A 12,313-nucleotide genomic window follows, 5' to 3' on the forward strand; every position below is an offset into this window, starting at 1 on the left:
CGATCGTATCCCGACCCGAATTGCAAGTCCACTTGCCAGTGTGTTCGCTACGCTCGATCGAACGTTGTCGATACTTGCATATCTTGCGACAGCGACAAGCGAGTCACCCGATATATCGCGCCGCGTGCTATCAGACGCGATAACATCGACGTTACCGCCGGGCCCCTCGCGGCAGCCGACTTGTCAGCGGTTTGTGAAATCTCAATTTGTCGACACCGTCTCTAGCGACACACCGCTTTCGCGTTATATGCTCCGCCTACCGAACTGTGAGCCGCTGCCGATTGAAAGCGTGACCCGATTACTGGCGCCGCCTTACGCCGAAATACGTGAAGTTCCGAAAAGTGCTCTGTATACCAAGATTCAAATAAACTTTTATTTATTTTTGTTAATTGCTGGTGTCACTAAATTCTCGAACCCGGACTCCGACGAGCGATATTCCTTGCACTTCATTAGACAACCGACACGCGAGTACGGTTGTTACATAGTATTATAAAAAAGTGTTGAAATATAAATTCACATATATTTTATATAAAATTTTTAAATATTTAACAAAATATATAAATATTATAATAAAAATATAAAAGTATGATATTTTGCAATATTGCAACAATATTTGAGGAGCATTGAAAATTATATTATTGGTAATATTAATGAAAAATTTTTTATTATATAATAATAAAATTAATTATTATTAAATTTTATTATATTAATACATATGTATTATTCATATTAATTAAAATATACAATAATTATATTTTATTTTCTTATTGTTTATATGTAATTGTTTTGTTCGAGAATTCCCGAGAGAATTCCCTTCAGGAGAGTGAAAATTCCGGATCGCTCCGACAAGAGCGCGAAGACGATAGAAGGGAAACGGGACGGACGATAGAATATAATTTGAGACACTAGGAACAAGATATTAAAGATAGGGAAAGAGCGGAAAGAGCGAGCTGATTTCTGTCGTTGTTTGACCGTTGAAAGGTTTGAAGAAAGCGTTTACTGACTTCTTTAGCTTTCTTACAACGTGATGTAAACAATAGGTTTTTGTATCGCTCGGCGAAATCGATGACCTAGAGCGATGACAATCGATCGACAATTTGAAAATTAAAATCATCGCCGGCGATCTTCAAGAAATGTACGGCGGTCTGATGTCGACTGTGGTGAGTGCATCCGCAGCTGTCCAAAGGCCAAGTTGCTTGAGACGTTTCGCTGCAGGTCACTAATCAGTTTGCCGTATGTTGTTCACCGAGCACGTCAACGGACAATACGCGAGATACCGGCAAAGCACCGTACAAAATTAATCGGACTCAGCGTGCAGAGAGATAGCTGCAACCCAACTCGATATTGAAATAACTGATTCGCCGATCGATTCGGCAAAACTGAAAGTCTAGCAGAGCTCGTCAATAGTCGCTGATCGACACGGTATAATCGCTCCGCGTTAGTTATTTGAATCTCGCTCGAAACGGTAGTAGTCGAAAAAACAAATACGAGAGATTAAATAACGAGAGCGACAAAGTAAGCGTTTAAGAGTTGGAGAGGGAGATAATGCTGCGCGTAACGCGACGTCTCGCGCTCAGGGACGGAGCTTAACGCTGCCCGACTCTGAAACGTGCACGCGAGACATAAAAGCGATCGCGAATCTATCCGATCCAATCCTTAACAGTAATATTAAAATGCGTTTAAGCAATTTTGCGTAAATCCTGAAAAAAAATTCTTTTATTTTATAATATTCTCTATTATATAGAGTCTGACGCAAGTTGTATCTATAACCAAAAATGCATGAAAACATTAAGCTGGAACGAATGATCGAAGTCATTTTGCAAATAACCACTGCGACGGTACTCGCAAAATTAATTCGCGAGCGACGGCAAACAGTCGCCTGTCAACCGCGTCGGCAAATTGCCGTCGGCTCCGATTCACGCCACGAAAACGCGAACGGTAGTTGGGCGCCAGGTGCGGAAGGCCGCACCATCTCGATACACGTGAGAGGCGATAGGTTTCACAAAATTCGCGTGTCTCGGAACCGTCGGGACCGGTAGCTCCTAAGGATTCAAGTCGGAAACGGGATGGGTCAGGAGAAGGCGAAAATGACTCGACTCGTATTCGATAATAAGAAGTTTATTTTCGGGACTCTCGCGCGTCCCGGTTATTATTAGGTGGTAAACTTAGTTCCTGCGGTTTTTTTGTTTAAAAAACTCATTTATTTCGATATCAAAAGCAAAAAATACATTAATCGAAGTATTTTCCCTCGATAGCTATACATTTTTCCCATCTTTCGGGCAACGCGTAGATTCCGCGACGATAGAACGATTGGTTTTTTGATGCAATCCATTCGTCGACCCATTTTCGCACATCCTCGTAATTTCTGAAGTGTGTATCCACCAAGCCGTGCTGCATCGACCGGAACAAGTAATAGTCCGAAGGAGCTAAGTCTGGTGAATACGCTGGGTGCGGGAGAACTTCCCACTCGAGCTGCATCAGTGTTTCTTTGACGGCTTTGGCAACGTGTGGTCGAGCGTTGTCGTGCAAAAGCATGACTTTACGTCGATTGCTAGCTACTGCTGGCCTTTTTTCCAACAATGCTTCATTCAGGTTTAATTGTGATTGATATCGATCCCCCGTGATACTTTCGTTCGGTCTGAGTAGCTCATAATAAACGATGCCGTGCATATCCCACTAAATGCAAAGCATTGCTTTGTGGCCATGGATATTTCTCTTTGGTGTGAATGTCGATGGTTGGCCAGGGTCTACCCATGATTTTCTTCGTTTAGGATTATCGAAGTATTCCATTTTTCATCGCCAGTCACTATGCGCCACAAAAAATCTTCTTTTTCTGCCTGGCGAGCAAAGAAATAGAGATGTTTAAGCGATTTGCAATGGCATTTGCGGTTAATTCGTGTGGTACCCATTTTCCTTCCTTTTGAATTTTTCCCATTGCATGTAGACGTTTGGAAACAGCCATCGGAGTAACATTTAATGCTGCAGACAATTCTTGGAGCGTTTGAGTAGAGTTTTCATCCAATAATGCCTGCAAATCGGTGTCTTCAAATTTTTTCGATTGGCCTGAGTGTTCTTTATCATTGACATCAAAATTACCACTCTTAAATCGCTCAAACCATACTTGGCATGTTCTTTCCAATGGAGTATAATTGCCATAAATTATGCTCCATCGGAAGCATAATTTTGCCTACTCCCAGATATGATTGCGCGAGCAAGCGCAACAATATAATGAAAAACGTATTATTAATGCGTAGCTTAAAGATGGGACAAATTAAAAGTGTGATACATACTGAAATTGGTTTGCAATCCGGTTGTTGTGAGATTATTGACTACGCAAGAGTTAAATGGTAAAAAACTGCATATGGTAATCACCATATTTTTGTCGACTCCATTCTCTACACGTATTTTGTGCAAACCATGTCGTAACATCCAGCAGAAATAAAAGCTTGAAACTATTACAATCTGTAAAAAAAGAAGATTCTCATGAGGACATTCAACATAGGAAATCTATTAAACGTATTTATTAAACAGAAAATTCAACATCTAATTTTAATTTATTTTGTCAAAAATTAAATTTAGACCAATATAGGAGTGTATGATTACCTCTATATTGCGTATATTTCCGTCGCTTACACGTAACGTCTCTATGACTTGGACGTTGTGAAAATTTGCTTCCGATTCCGCAAATGCGTACATGTCTCTTAACTGTTAACAGAATTGTTCATTTTATAGTACATCATATTTCAAGTTTGTAATATACAAAAGCACAGCAATATCTATATTTATAATCATAATATTTATAAAAAAGGTATAGAAAATTAGTAAAATTAAATTACGGTCATATTCGAGTCATGGGCAAAATCTGCGATGCAATTCAATGTTCTGGTAAATTCCTTGCGATTCTGACCAGGTAGATAGATAACCCTGGAGCCTAGACTTTTCAGTTTGTCGATCATGGTCAGTGGAGCATGTATACTTCTATCCATCCTTTTTGCAATAATAATTTTGGGCACGTATTCATTATACTGGCCGCTGAATATGTCTATTCCTGCATTCTCCAAGTACTGTATCCAGCTATATATTCCACCATTTACAGTAACGGTGAGTACAGCTAATTATGTAAGAAAAAAAAGTTATATTATTTTTTCCATCAATTTTTCTTTCATACAAACGTAGGCGGAAAAGTAGATTTCCAGTTGTATGTAATTAAAAATAAAGTATTTTTTGTTAATAAACTCTAGAGATGTTAATACGGAAAATACAAGATTTCAAGAAAATTTCATAGATCTAACACGATCTGTGCCACGTAAGCTACCGATGGTTCACGTATCATAGACTAGTCATATGAAATTAGTCCGGCATGGACCCAGGTAGAACACAAAATCATTTTGGTGTCAAGATAATATCATTTTAACATCAATGTCATGAAATTGTCATGCAAATAGTATCGTTTGACGTCAAAATGACATCACTTTTATATTATTTGACGTTATTTTGACTATTATATTTTGACTATTATATTGCGTTCTACTTGGGGAACGAATTAAAAAAAAGACAATTATTAGTTTAGTTATCAAAATATCTAACACCGCGAGAAGTGAAAAAATATATATGCATGAAAAATGTTATAAGCACAAATAATACAATTGTAGTCTATTTACCTTCTTTCCATATTTCAAACATTTTCCTTGGTTCCCAATATATAGATCGAGCCATCACAACTACTGCATAGTTGTGATAACTACGATTGAAAATAGTGCGCGGGTACCAATTTTTCGACTGATTAGATTCCGACTGTTGTTCCATCGTTTAATACAGAAAAAGGTGTTTTACCACTGAAAAATAATCAGTGAGCAAATTAAAATATAATTCAATAAACATCAAGGAGTATATATCACGCATTCGGACACCAGATATGTAAGAAAATTAATTTTCTTTATAATCATCAATATGGACTATATAAATAGGATTTTAATGACCGAATGTTTTAGGTCTTAGAAGTTGTTATTTTATTGGCAAGAGAGCCCTCTCTTGTCGATATAATAGTAAATAATATAAAATAATATAAGAAAAACGAAATTATTCCATTCCGAAAAATTTATAATTTTTACAAATAAAATGGACAAAACTTCGACTCTGTATTTTCTCATATATCTTATAAATCAAATGAAAATCTGACTTCCAATTTATTTTTTAATACACAAACTTTTTACAAGAATTTAGTAGAATAAAATGATAAGTTGTGTAATATTGATGACTGCCAATATATATAAAACAAATAATAAACACTATTAAAACTTTTGCATCAATCTACAGTCATTCGTCGAGATGCACGTGACCGCGGTATGATTATCGCATTATGAAAAACGTAAAATAAATAATTAAAACTATTAGGTTCTATTTTGTTTAAGACAATAAAAGAAAAAATTAGGCAGTAATAGTCAAAGCACTATTTATTCGGTGCCACACATGTAAATTCAAATTCTTCTAAATTGGAAAACGCAGAGACATAATCTGACGCAGAGACGTAAACATATGCGTTTCGGCCACTGATGACCCTCTTCAGTGTTATATAATTTTCGTAAATTTTTACAAACAAAATTTCATTTAACGCCGCGAAGATTGACAGAAGCGCAGTAGATTTATGGCGTGCTCTCGGCGCCCGCACAGGTGATGACATACCATCAAGAGTAAAATTAAAAATAGTTTCGAGCTTTATAATAAATTAGCTAATAGAAGCATAGATAGCAGCCTTACATTGCTTTCCTTAGATGTTATGTCGTTATTTACAAACATACCAAGAGACTTGACTTTGAATAGCATTCGCAGGAGATAGGCACACATACAAAAAGCTACGGATATTCTGTTGAATGAGTTCTTGATTGCGGTGGAATTTGTTTTAAACTTAACATTCTTTATTTTTGGGGGAACGGTATACCAGCAAACTTTTGAAACTCTAATGGGCTCTCCTCTTTCACCAATAATAGCGGATATTGTGTTAGAGGATAGAAGAAAAGGCCCAAAAAGTAATTCCGGTAGCTTTACCATTTTATATAAGATATGTCGATGACATCTGTATGGCTGCTCCGTAACTTTTTGTCAAAAAAGTTTTGTTTCTTTTCAATTCTCTACATCCGCGCCTTCAATTTACGATGCAATTGAGTGAGAATAACAGATTGAATGTTCTCGAAACTAAAAATACTATAGTATAATACTATTAAACTACTCATAAAGGATGACAGGATTGTTTTAGATTGGTACCATGAGCCTACTTTTTCCGAGCATTATTTGAACTACTCTTCTTATTATCCCACGTGCCAGAAGAGAGGCACGATTGTTGATATGGTGGACAGAGCTTTTTTACTGAGCCATCCTTCCTTTCACCCAAAAAATTTGACTCTGGTAATTAATATTTTATTAGATAACGGATATCCAATTAATTTTATTTTTGAAACTATGAACAAACATATATCATATCTTCTCAGTAAATACAATAGGTGCGCCAATGATACTGCGGGCGTTGATGTGTCACAGCCTTGTGGCTTTTTTGTGTTACCTTACATAAAACATATCTCTGAGCGAATCAAATTATCATTACCGGCAAACAATAATTAAAAATTGCATATAAATGTTCCAATAAATTATCATATATAATTAGAGCACAGAAAGATGAGTTGCCTATTGGGTCGATAAGAAATATAGTTTATAAAGCTGATTGTACATAGTTCGACGTTGTTTATATCGGCCAAACAGGTTGCAAATTGTCAACACGGGACAAGGAACGTATGAGAGTTCCTATAATTAACTTGCAAGATCTCACTGTAGTGCAGAATCACCGTATTAATGAGAACCATGAGTTCGATTGGGCAAATGTTAACGTTTTGCATAGAGAGCGATCTTATTACAAAAGATTAATTGCGGAAATGTGCCACATATAGAATCACACTAATGCTTTAAATGCTCAGAAAGACACTGAATTAATTGGTAATTACAACCGTGCGATTTAAAATGACTCTTGAATTTGATTGCGTGTGCAGGGATTGACAGGAATTTTATTTATATATTGACTTTTTTTGTACGCTTGACATTTTTTCTATCATATTTGACTTGATTATTTTTTTGTGCATGTCCCCACTCGTCAGTCCTCTATTTATTATATGTCCTTAGGAAATTGACGGCTCCTTAAGAACTGCATAGTGGGAATACATTAAGTCGTGCTTCCTACCTTCTAAATGGGAGTATGAAACGTGGGTCTCCTATGTTTAGCATCAGCCTCCACCTGTGCGAGAGCGCGCCATAAATCTACTGCGCTCCTGTCAATCTTCACGACGTTAAGCAAAATTTTGTTTGTAAATCATTACGGAAATTATATAACACTGAAGAGGGCCATCAGTGGCCGAAACGCGTATGTTTACGTCTCTGCGTCAGATTATGTCTCCGCGTCTTTCAATTTAGAAGAATTTGAATTTACATGTGTGGCACCGAATAAACAGTGCTTTGGCTCTTACTGTCCAATTTTTTCTTTTATTGACGTAAAATAAACCTGCACACCTTTTTATAATACTTTGTTCTTCAATATTTTAAACATTTAAAACACTATGCAGTTAGAAGTTTAACGAAGATCGTTATTTACCAAATTCTTCGTGAAAGACAGAAATTTAATCCCAGAAGACTTTCGTAATATCTGCGTAGATCGCTCTGTGGATCGTTCCGTGGATTTTGTGTGAAGCTTGCGACGCAACGAACTGGCACTTTGCACTGTGTGTCAAAAGAAATTTTGTCCAGGCAAAGTTTTTACATCTTCGGCCCCACTTTTCGTACGAGAGGTAGGTGGTAGGGCAGGATAGGAGAGTATTGGTGGCAAACGGCGTGTCGATAGTAAGAACAAATTTCATTGGCTGAACTATAGCGGATAGTGGAAGTAAGTTAGTGTAAGCGCACTAATGCCATAATTTTTATTACCATAGAAAACATTTTCTCTTCCAAGAATCGGCCATAAATTTCTTTTTTCAGCTGATTCACGAACGATCATAAAAATTGTTTTACTATGAACGTGTGTTTTTTTGGGGTAGAATTTTCTAACTTGAAGACGTCTTATGTCCCGATTTGTCTGGGTACCTGCTGCATTGTTCTCACCAAAACCATTTGGGCTATTGTTACCTGTTGCAGTGTAAGCGCACTACACTGAGAGAAAAATTATCTTAAAATCAACAAATATTTCGTTGGTGGGTGCCATTAACATATTTACTTAAATCTACATTCTTTTTACTTAAATCAAATATTGTTTACTTGATTTAAGGGGGGAAATCCAATTAGAACGAGGAAAAATAAGCTATTTTCAAGAATTTTTTTGTAGGAGAAAGAATTTTTCTATATTTTTCAAACTTAAACATTTATTTATATATGTTTTGGACTGTCCATACGTATTTTTTTTTCCAAAAATATTTAAAAATGGCGGACATATGAAGCATCCCATTTGGCAGGTACGCGTGCGAGTTGCTCAGCTGCTGGACAAATGGCGTCCGTGATATTGATCCTATAACAGGCAGCGAAAAAATTCTTATTATTTATACCCATAATTCGTAATTGAACCTAAAAAAATTGAAAAAAGTCAAAAATTTTGAATATGAAACGCTTATGAAAATAAATTTCCATTTTTTGACGTTTTCTCTGCACAATTTTTGCAATAAATAAGTGATTTTTTATTATAATTTTCACAAACATTTAGGTTCACCGACATTGTACTGATGTCATGAAGTTGTGTGCGAAAGTTCAGCGCGATCGGTTGAATAGTTTTTAAATGAGAGTTCCAGCAGTGCAAAAAAGTACAGTTTTGAGAAAAACGTGTTTAAAGTTTTGACAAGTAAAAGATACAAGATATCTATAATTTACCTCTTAGTCAGCAATCCCGGCGCCATAGAACAATCCTTCTGCTTCCTCGAAGAACTCGTTCTGCTCCAATAACTGCTCTCTTCTGGCCTTTCGAGCTTCTTTAGAGTTGAAAGAGTTGCGCCGCTCCTGTCGAGATACCCGGCGCCCGTCGACGTTCTCAGCATAGTGCTTGGTCTGGCTCCCAATAATTATTTGTAACTCCATCATAATTTGTAGAATGGAAGAATATCCTTCATTGAAGACTCCAGCAGCGATGTAGGATGCAATTTCAACTATTTTCAGCCCAGAATTAAGATGTTTTGGAGCTAAACGCCAAATCGTAGAATTGAAACTTTCATTTGAATTCTGCGTATGACTGCCCAAGCATCTCTGAAGTAATTCTTCCTTAGATAAATCTTCATAAATTGGAAGAATGTGTTTTGCGACTGTTGGATCGAGTGGAGGAGGGTGCTCAAAAGAATCCAAATTTGCTTCAATAGCTTTTTCTTTCTGCCACTTACACCAGCTGTCTTCGCCGGGCGGGCAGTATTCGTGCTGTGGCTTCTCATCCGTAGAGATCAAATGGTAATAAGTGGCTATAATACTTTTTTTCATTCCCTCAATACTATTCGCATTTCTTCTAATTGCCAGACCATAGTACGTTGTGAGCTTTTTAATTAAAGCATCCGTTAGTTTGCCCTTACCACCGAGTTTTTGTGTTTTTTTTATATTTCGGAGCCGAGTGCCCATTCTTTTCTCTACGTGGCCAATGCATTCGCTTTTTGCAACTTGAAATTCATCACCGTAAGGATTCTTATCTAGAATGGCCTTGAAAGTTTTGGAGTCTCCGTCTCCAATATAATTACCATATTTAACGCCGTACTTTTCCTCTGATCTTAAAAAGATTTCTGTAATCGCATCGACCTCCATTTTTCCGGCTGAGCCCTCGTGATTTTTTGTACACTCTTCCTCGTGATTTATATACCACTCTTCGTATTCTGGAGTGTTCACCTTTTTTTTCCAAAATGTGCATGCATGGCAATAGCTACTTTTGATAACTAAATCGATGACTTTGCCCGAATAGTAGCCTATGACCGTTACAACTCCGTACAGCGATTTGAATCCACGTTTTTTCCACGAGCCATCTCCAGAGACTTTCAAATCTAAAATAGACCTCTCATGTTCTTCATTGAATTTTTTTTCTTCTTCGATAGCTTTCTTGCAGAGACTTTCAAAAACAGATTTTGTACAGGAGTGAATATACGTGATGATATTATTATACGTGCTCTCATTCATTCCTTTACAAATGTCCATGAGGTTGCAGAATAAATTAATACCCTCTCTGCCAACACCTAAGAGTCGCATAACAAACACCATCCGACGATTCACTTCGTATCCAGTGTTGATTAGTGGTCCTGAATTGATGTTTCTCTGACCACAGCGACAAAGTAAAACTATCTTGAAACCGAGGCCTCGATTCCCAGCTTCTTCAAACTTTACATTCTGTTTACAAACACGACAAACAAGGAGCTCTGTCAAGGCTGTAAAAACGGTGAATATTTCAATCAAACGATAGCCATGCAATGGATTCCAGTGAATATCTTCAGCACTAGCATTGGAGAGTTTTCTTGCACTCGTACTTTCACATCCTTCATCTTCACTCTTTTTATTTGAAAACTGATTACCATGGAACTTTCTTTTGCGTGGTTTCGATTGTTTTGGTTCGGCGTGTGTGCCTTTCGGATAGGACATTTCGAATTTGCACTGTCGTTTTGTACAGGCCGAACTTCGGAGCTAAACTGAAAACCGGTTCTGCTCGATGCCAGCGCCAACGGACCCAACGGTTTCGACTAAACGTAACAATAGAAATAAAAGCCATCTACCAGGGGTGCGTTCCAAAACCTACAGTAAAACTATAATTACATCTCTATACGTTTTGGATCGCAGCCCTGAAAGGTAAAATCCCCGCTCCGGGTGAGTATACCTGCTGCGTGCTATTAGAGCCTCGACGCTGCTCAAGAGATTTGTTGCGCTCGGAGGCCATAACTTCCGAACGGCTGCGAATTTCGATTTAAAACGTTGGGAACATATTCTTACAATGTTAAATAAACATTTTATGCAAAAAAAAAAATTCGATTTTTTGAAAGTTCTAATTGGATTTCCCCCCTTAAATAAACAATATTTGATTTAAGTAAAGAGAATGTAGATTTAAGTAAATATGTTAATGGCAGCCACTAAGGAAGTATTTGTTGATTTTAAGATAATTTTTCTCTCAGTGTAGTGCCATGATTTTTGTTACCATAGAAAAAATTTTCTCTTCCAAAAAGCGGCCATAAATTTCTTTCTTTCAGCTGCTTCAAGGACAATCATAAACATTGTTTCACCATGAACGTGTGGATTTTTGAAAGGGCAGAATTTTCTAACTTGAAGACGTCTTATGTCCCGATTTGTCTGGGTACCTGCTGCATCGTTTTCACCAAAACCATTTGGGCTATTATTACCTGTTGTAGCTGTTTTCAGAAAAAGACATTCGGGACACGTCAATTTAATATAAAGAAGTTCTAAAACTTTTCTGAAAACCTTTGGAATTTTAAAGCTTCCAAAAATTCTTATGCTATTTACATATAAACGCTTAAAAAATTTTTTCTATCGAAAGGGAAATTGAATAATAAAACGAATTATGAGCAGTCAGACTTTGCCTTAGTTTTTTTCGAATATATTTTACTTTAGGATTTATTTAAAGTCTGTTTTTACTTATTCCTTCCGTATCCGATTCGCGGTTAACGTAAAATACTATATAATTAAATGAAAGAATTTGCACTGAGAAAAAGGGGGAAGAGGATCAGGATCTGTTCCACTAGACGAATAAGTATAAACGGATTTTTATGTACTTTTAGCTGTCGTAGGAATTGTGACGTTGACAATGAACGAGAGGATAATCGTATACTCAGAGTTTTGAAAGTTACTTTTAAAAAGTAACTTCTCACTGAGTATGTTGCACGTCTTAAAAGTAATTTATTACCGTTATCGGTATTCAAGAAATCATTACAATTTCCGTTTTTTCTCTCACCAAGTTTTAAAGATGTTTTTCAAGTTTTGTTGCAAAAATGATAAAAAAATAAAAAATGTGATTATTATAGCATTACTTCTTAATTTTTTCGCGGGTATCTTTAACATGCCGATTAAAAATTTTCAATGGTGAAATACGTACTATCGAACCTCACGACAGGAATTAGAGTTTAACTATGTGACAGTATAGAATCCACCTAATATTTTTCACTTTATACGTTGTCAGAATGCAGATCTTATGTTGAATCGATTTATATTATGGAAATTAGAGCAAATGCTTTCCATTTGGAAGAAGGGTAATAAACAGATAGAAATTGTGCCACAAAAGTATATACAGTATGTTTGATAAGAGCGTGTACGGCAAAACTCAAAA

General features: G+C 36.6%; 2 protein-coding genes across 5 annotated transcripts in view; both read right to left on the minus strand.

The window, feature by feature from the left end:
* Positions 1–2,959: 2,959 nt before the first annotated feature.
* Positions 2,960–12,313, minus strand: part of LOC116853355 — a 14,598-nt gene continuing 5,244 nt past the window's right edge. For 2 of the 4 annotated variants that reach the window (XM_032834417.1, XM_032834416.1), the window contains exons 2-6: positions 7,634–7,758; positions 4,662–4,835; positions 3,837–4,111; positions 3,604–3,705; positions 3,035–3,462 (exon numbers count right to left, since the gene is read on the minus strand). In XM_032834417.1, coding sequence (XP_032690308.1) covers positions 3,256–3,462; positions 3,604–3,705; positions 3,837–4,111; positions 4,662–4,806 — 729 coding nt within the window. In that variant the 5' untranslated portion in view covers positions 4,807–4,835; positions 7,634–7,758 and the 3' untranslated portion in view covers positions 3,035–3,255. The other 2 variants (XM_032834418.1, XM_032834415.1) reach the window with 2 other exon arrangements.
* LOC116853353 lies at positions 8,467–10,666 on the minus strand. Its single transcript, XM_032834411.1, has 2 exons — positions 8,893–10,666; positions 8,467–8,536 (listed from the first exon to the last, which is right to left on the minus strand). Exon 1 carries the CDS (start codon positions 10,621–10,623, stop codon positions 8,896–8,898), a length of 1,728 nt encoding a protein of 575 aa, XP_032690302.1. The 5' UTR covers positions 10,624–10,666; the 3' UTR covers positions 8,467–8,536; positions 8,893–8,895.

This window comes from Odontomachus brunneus, unplaced genomic scaffold, assembly GCF_010583005.1.
Source record: "Odontomachus brunneus isolate Ranch 3 - 2012 unplaced genomic scaffold, Obru_v1 Obru_scaffold_310, whole genome shotgun sequence".
Classification (NCBI taxonomy): domain Eukaryota; kingdom Metazoa; phylum Arthropoda; class Insecta; order Hymenoptera; family Formicidae; genus Odontomachus; species Odontomachus brunneus.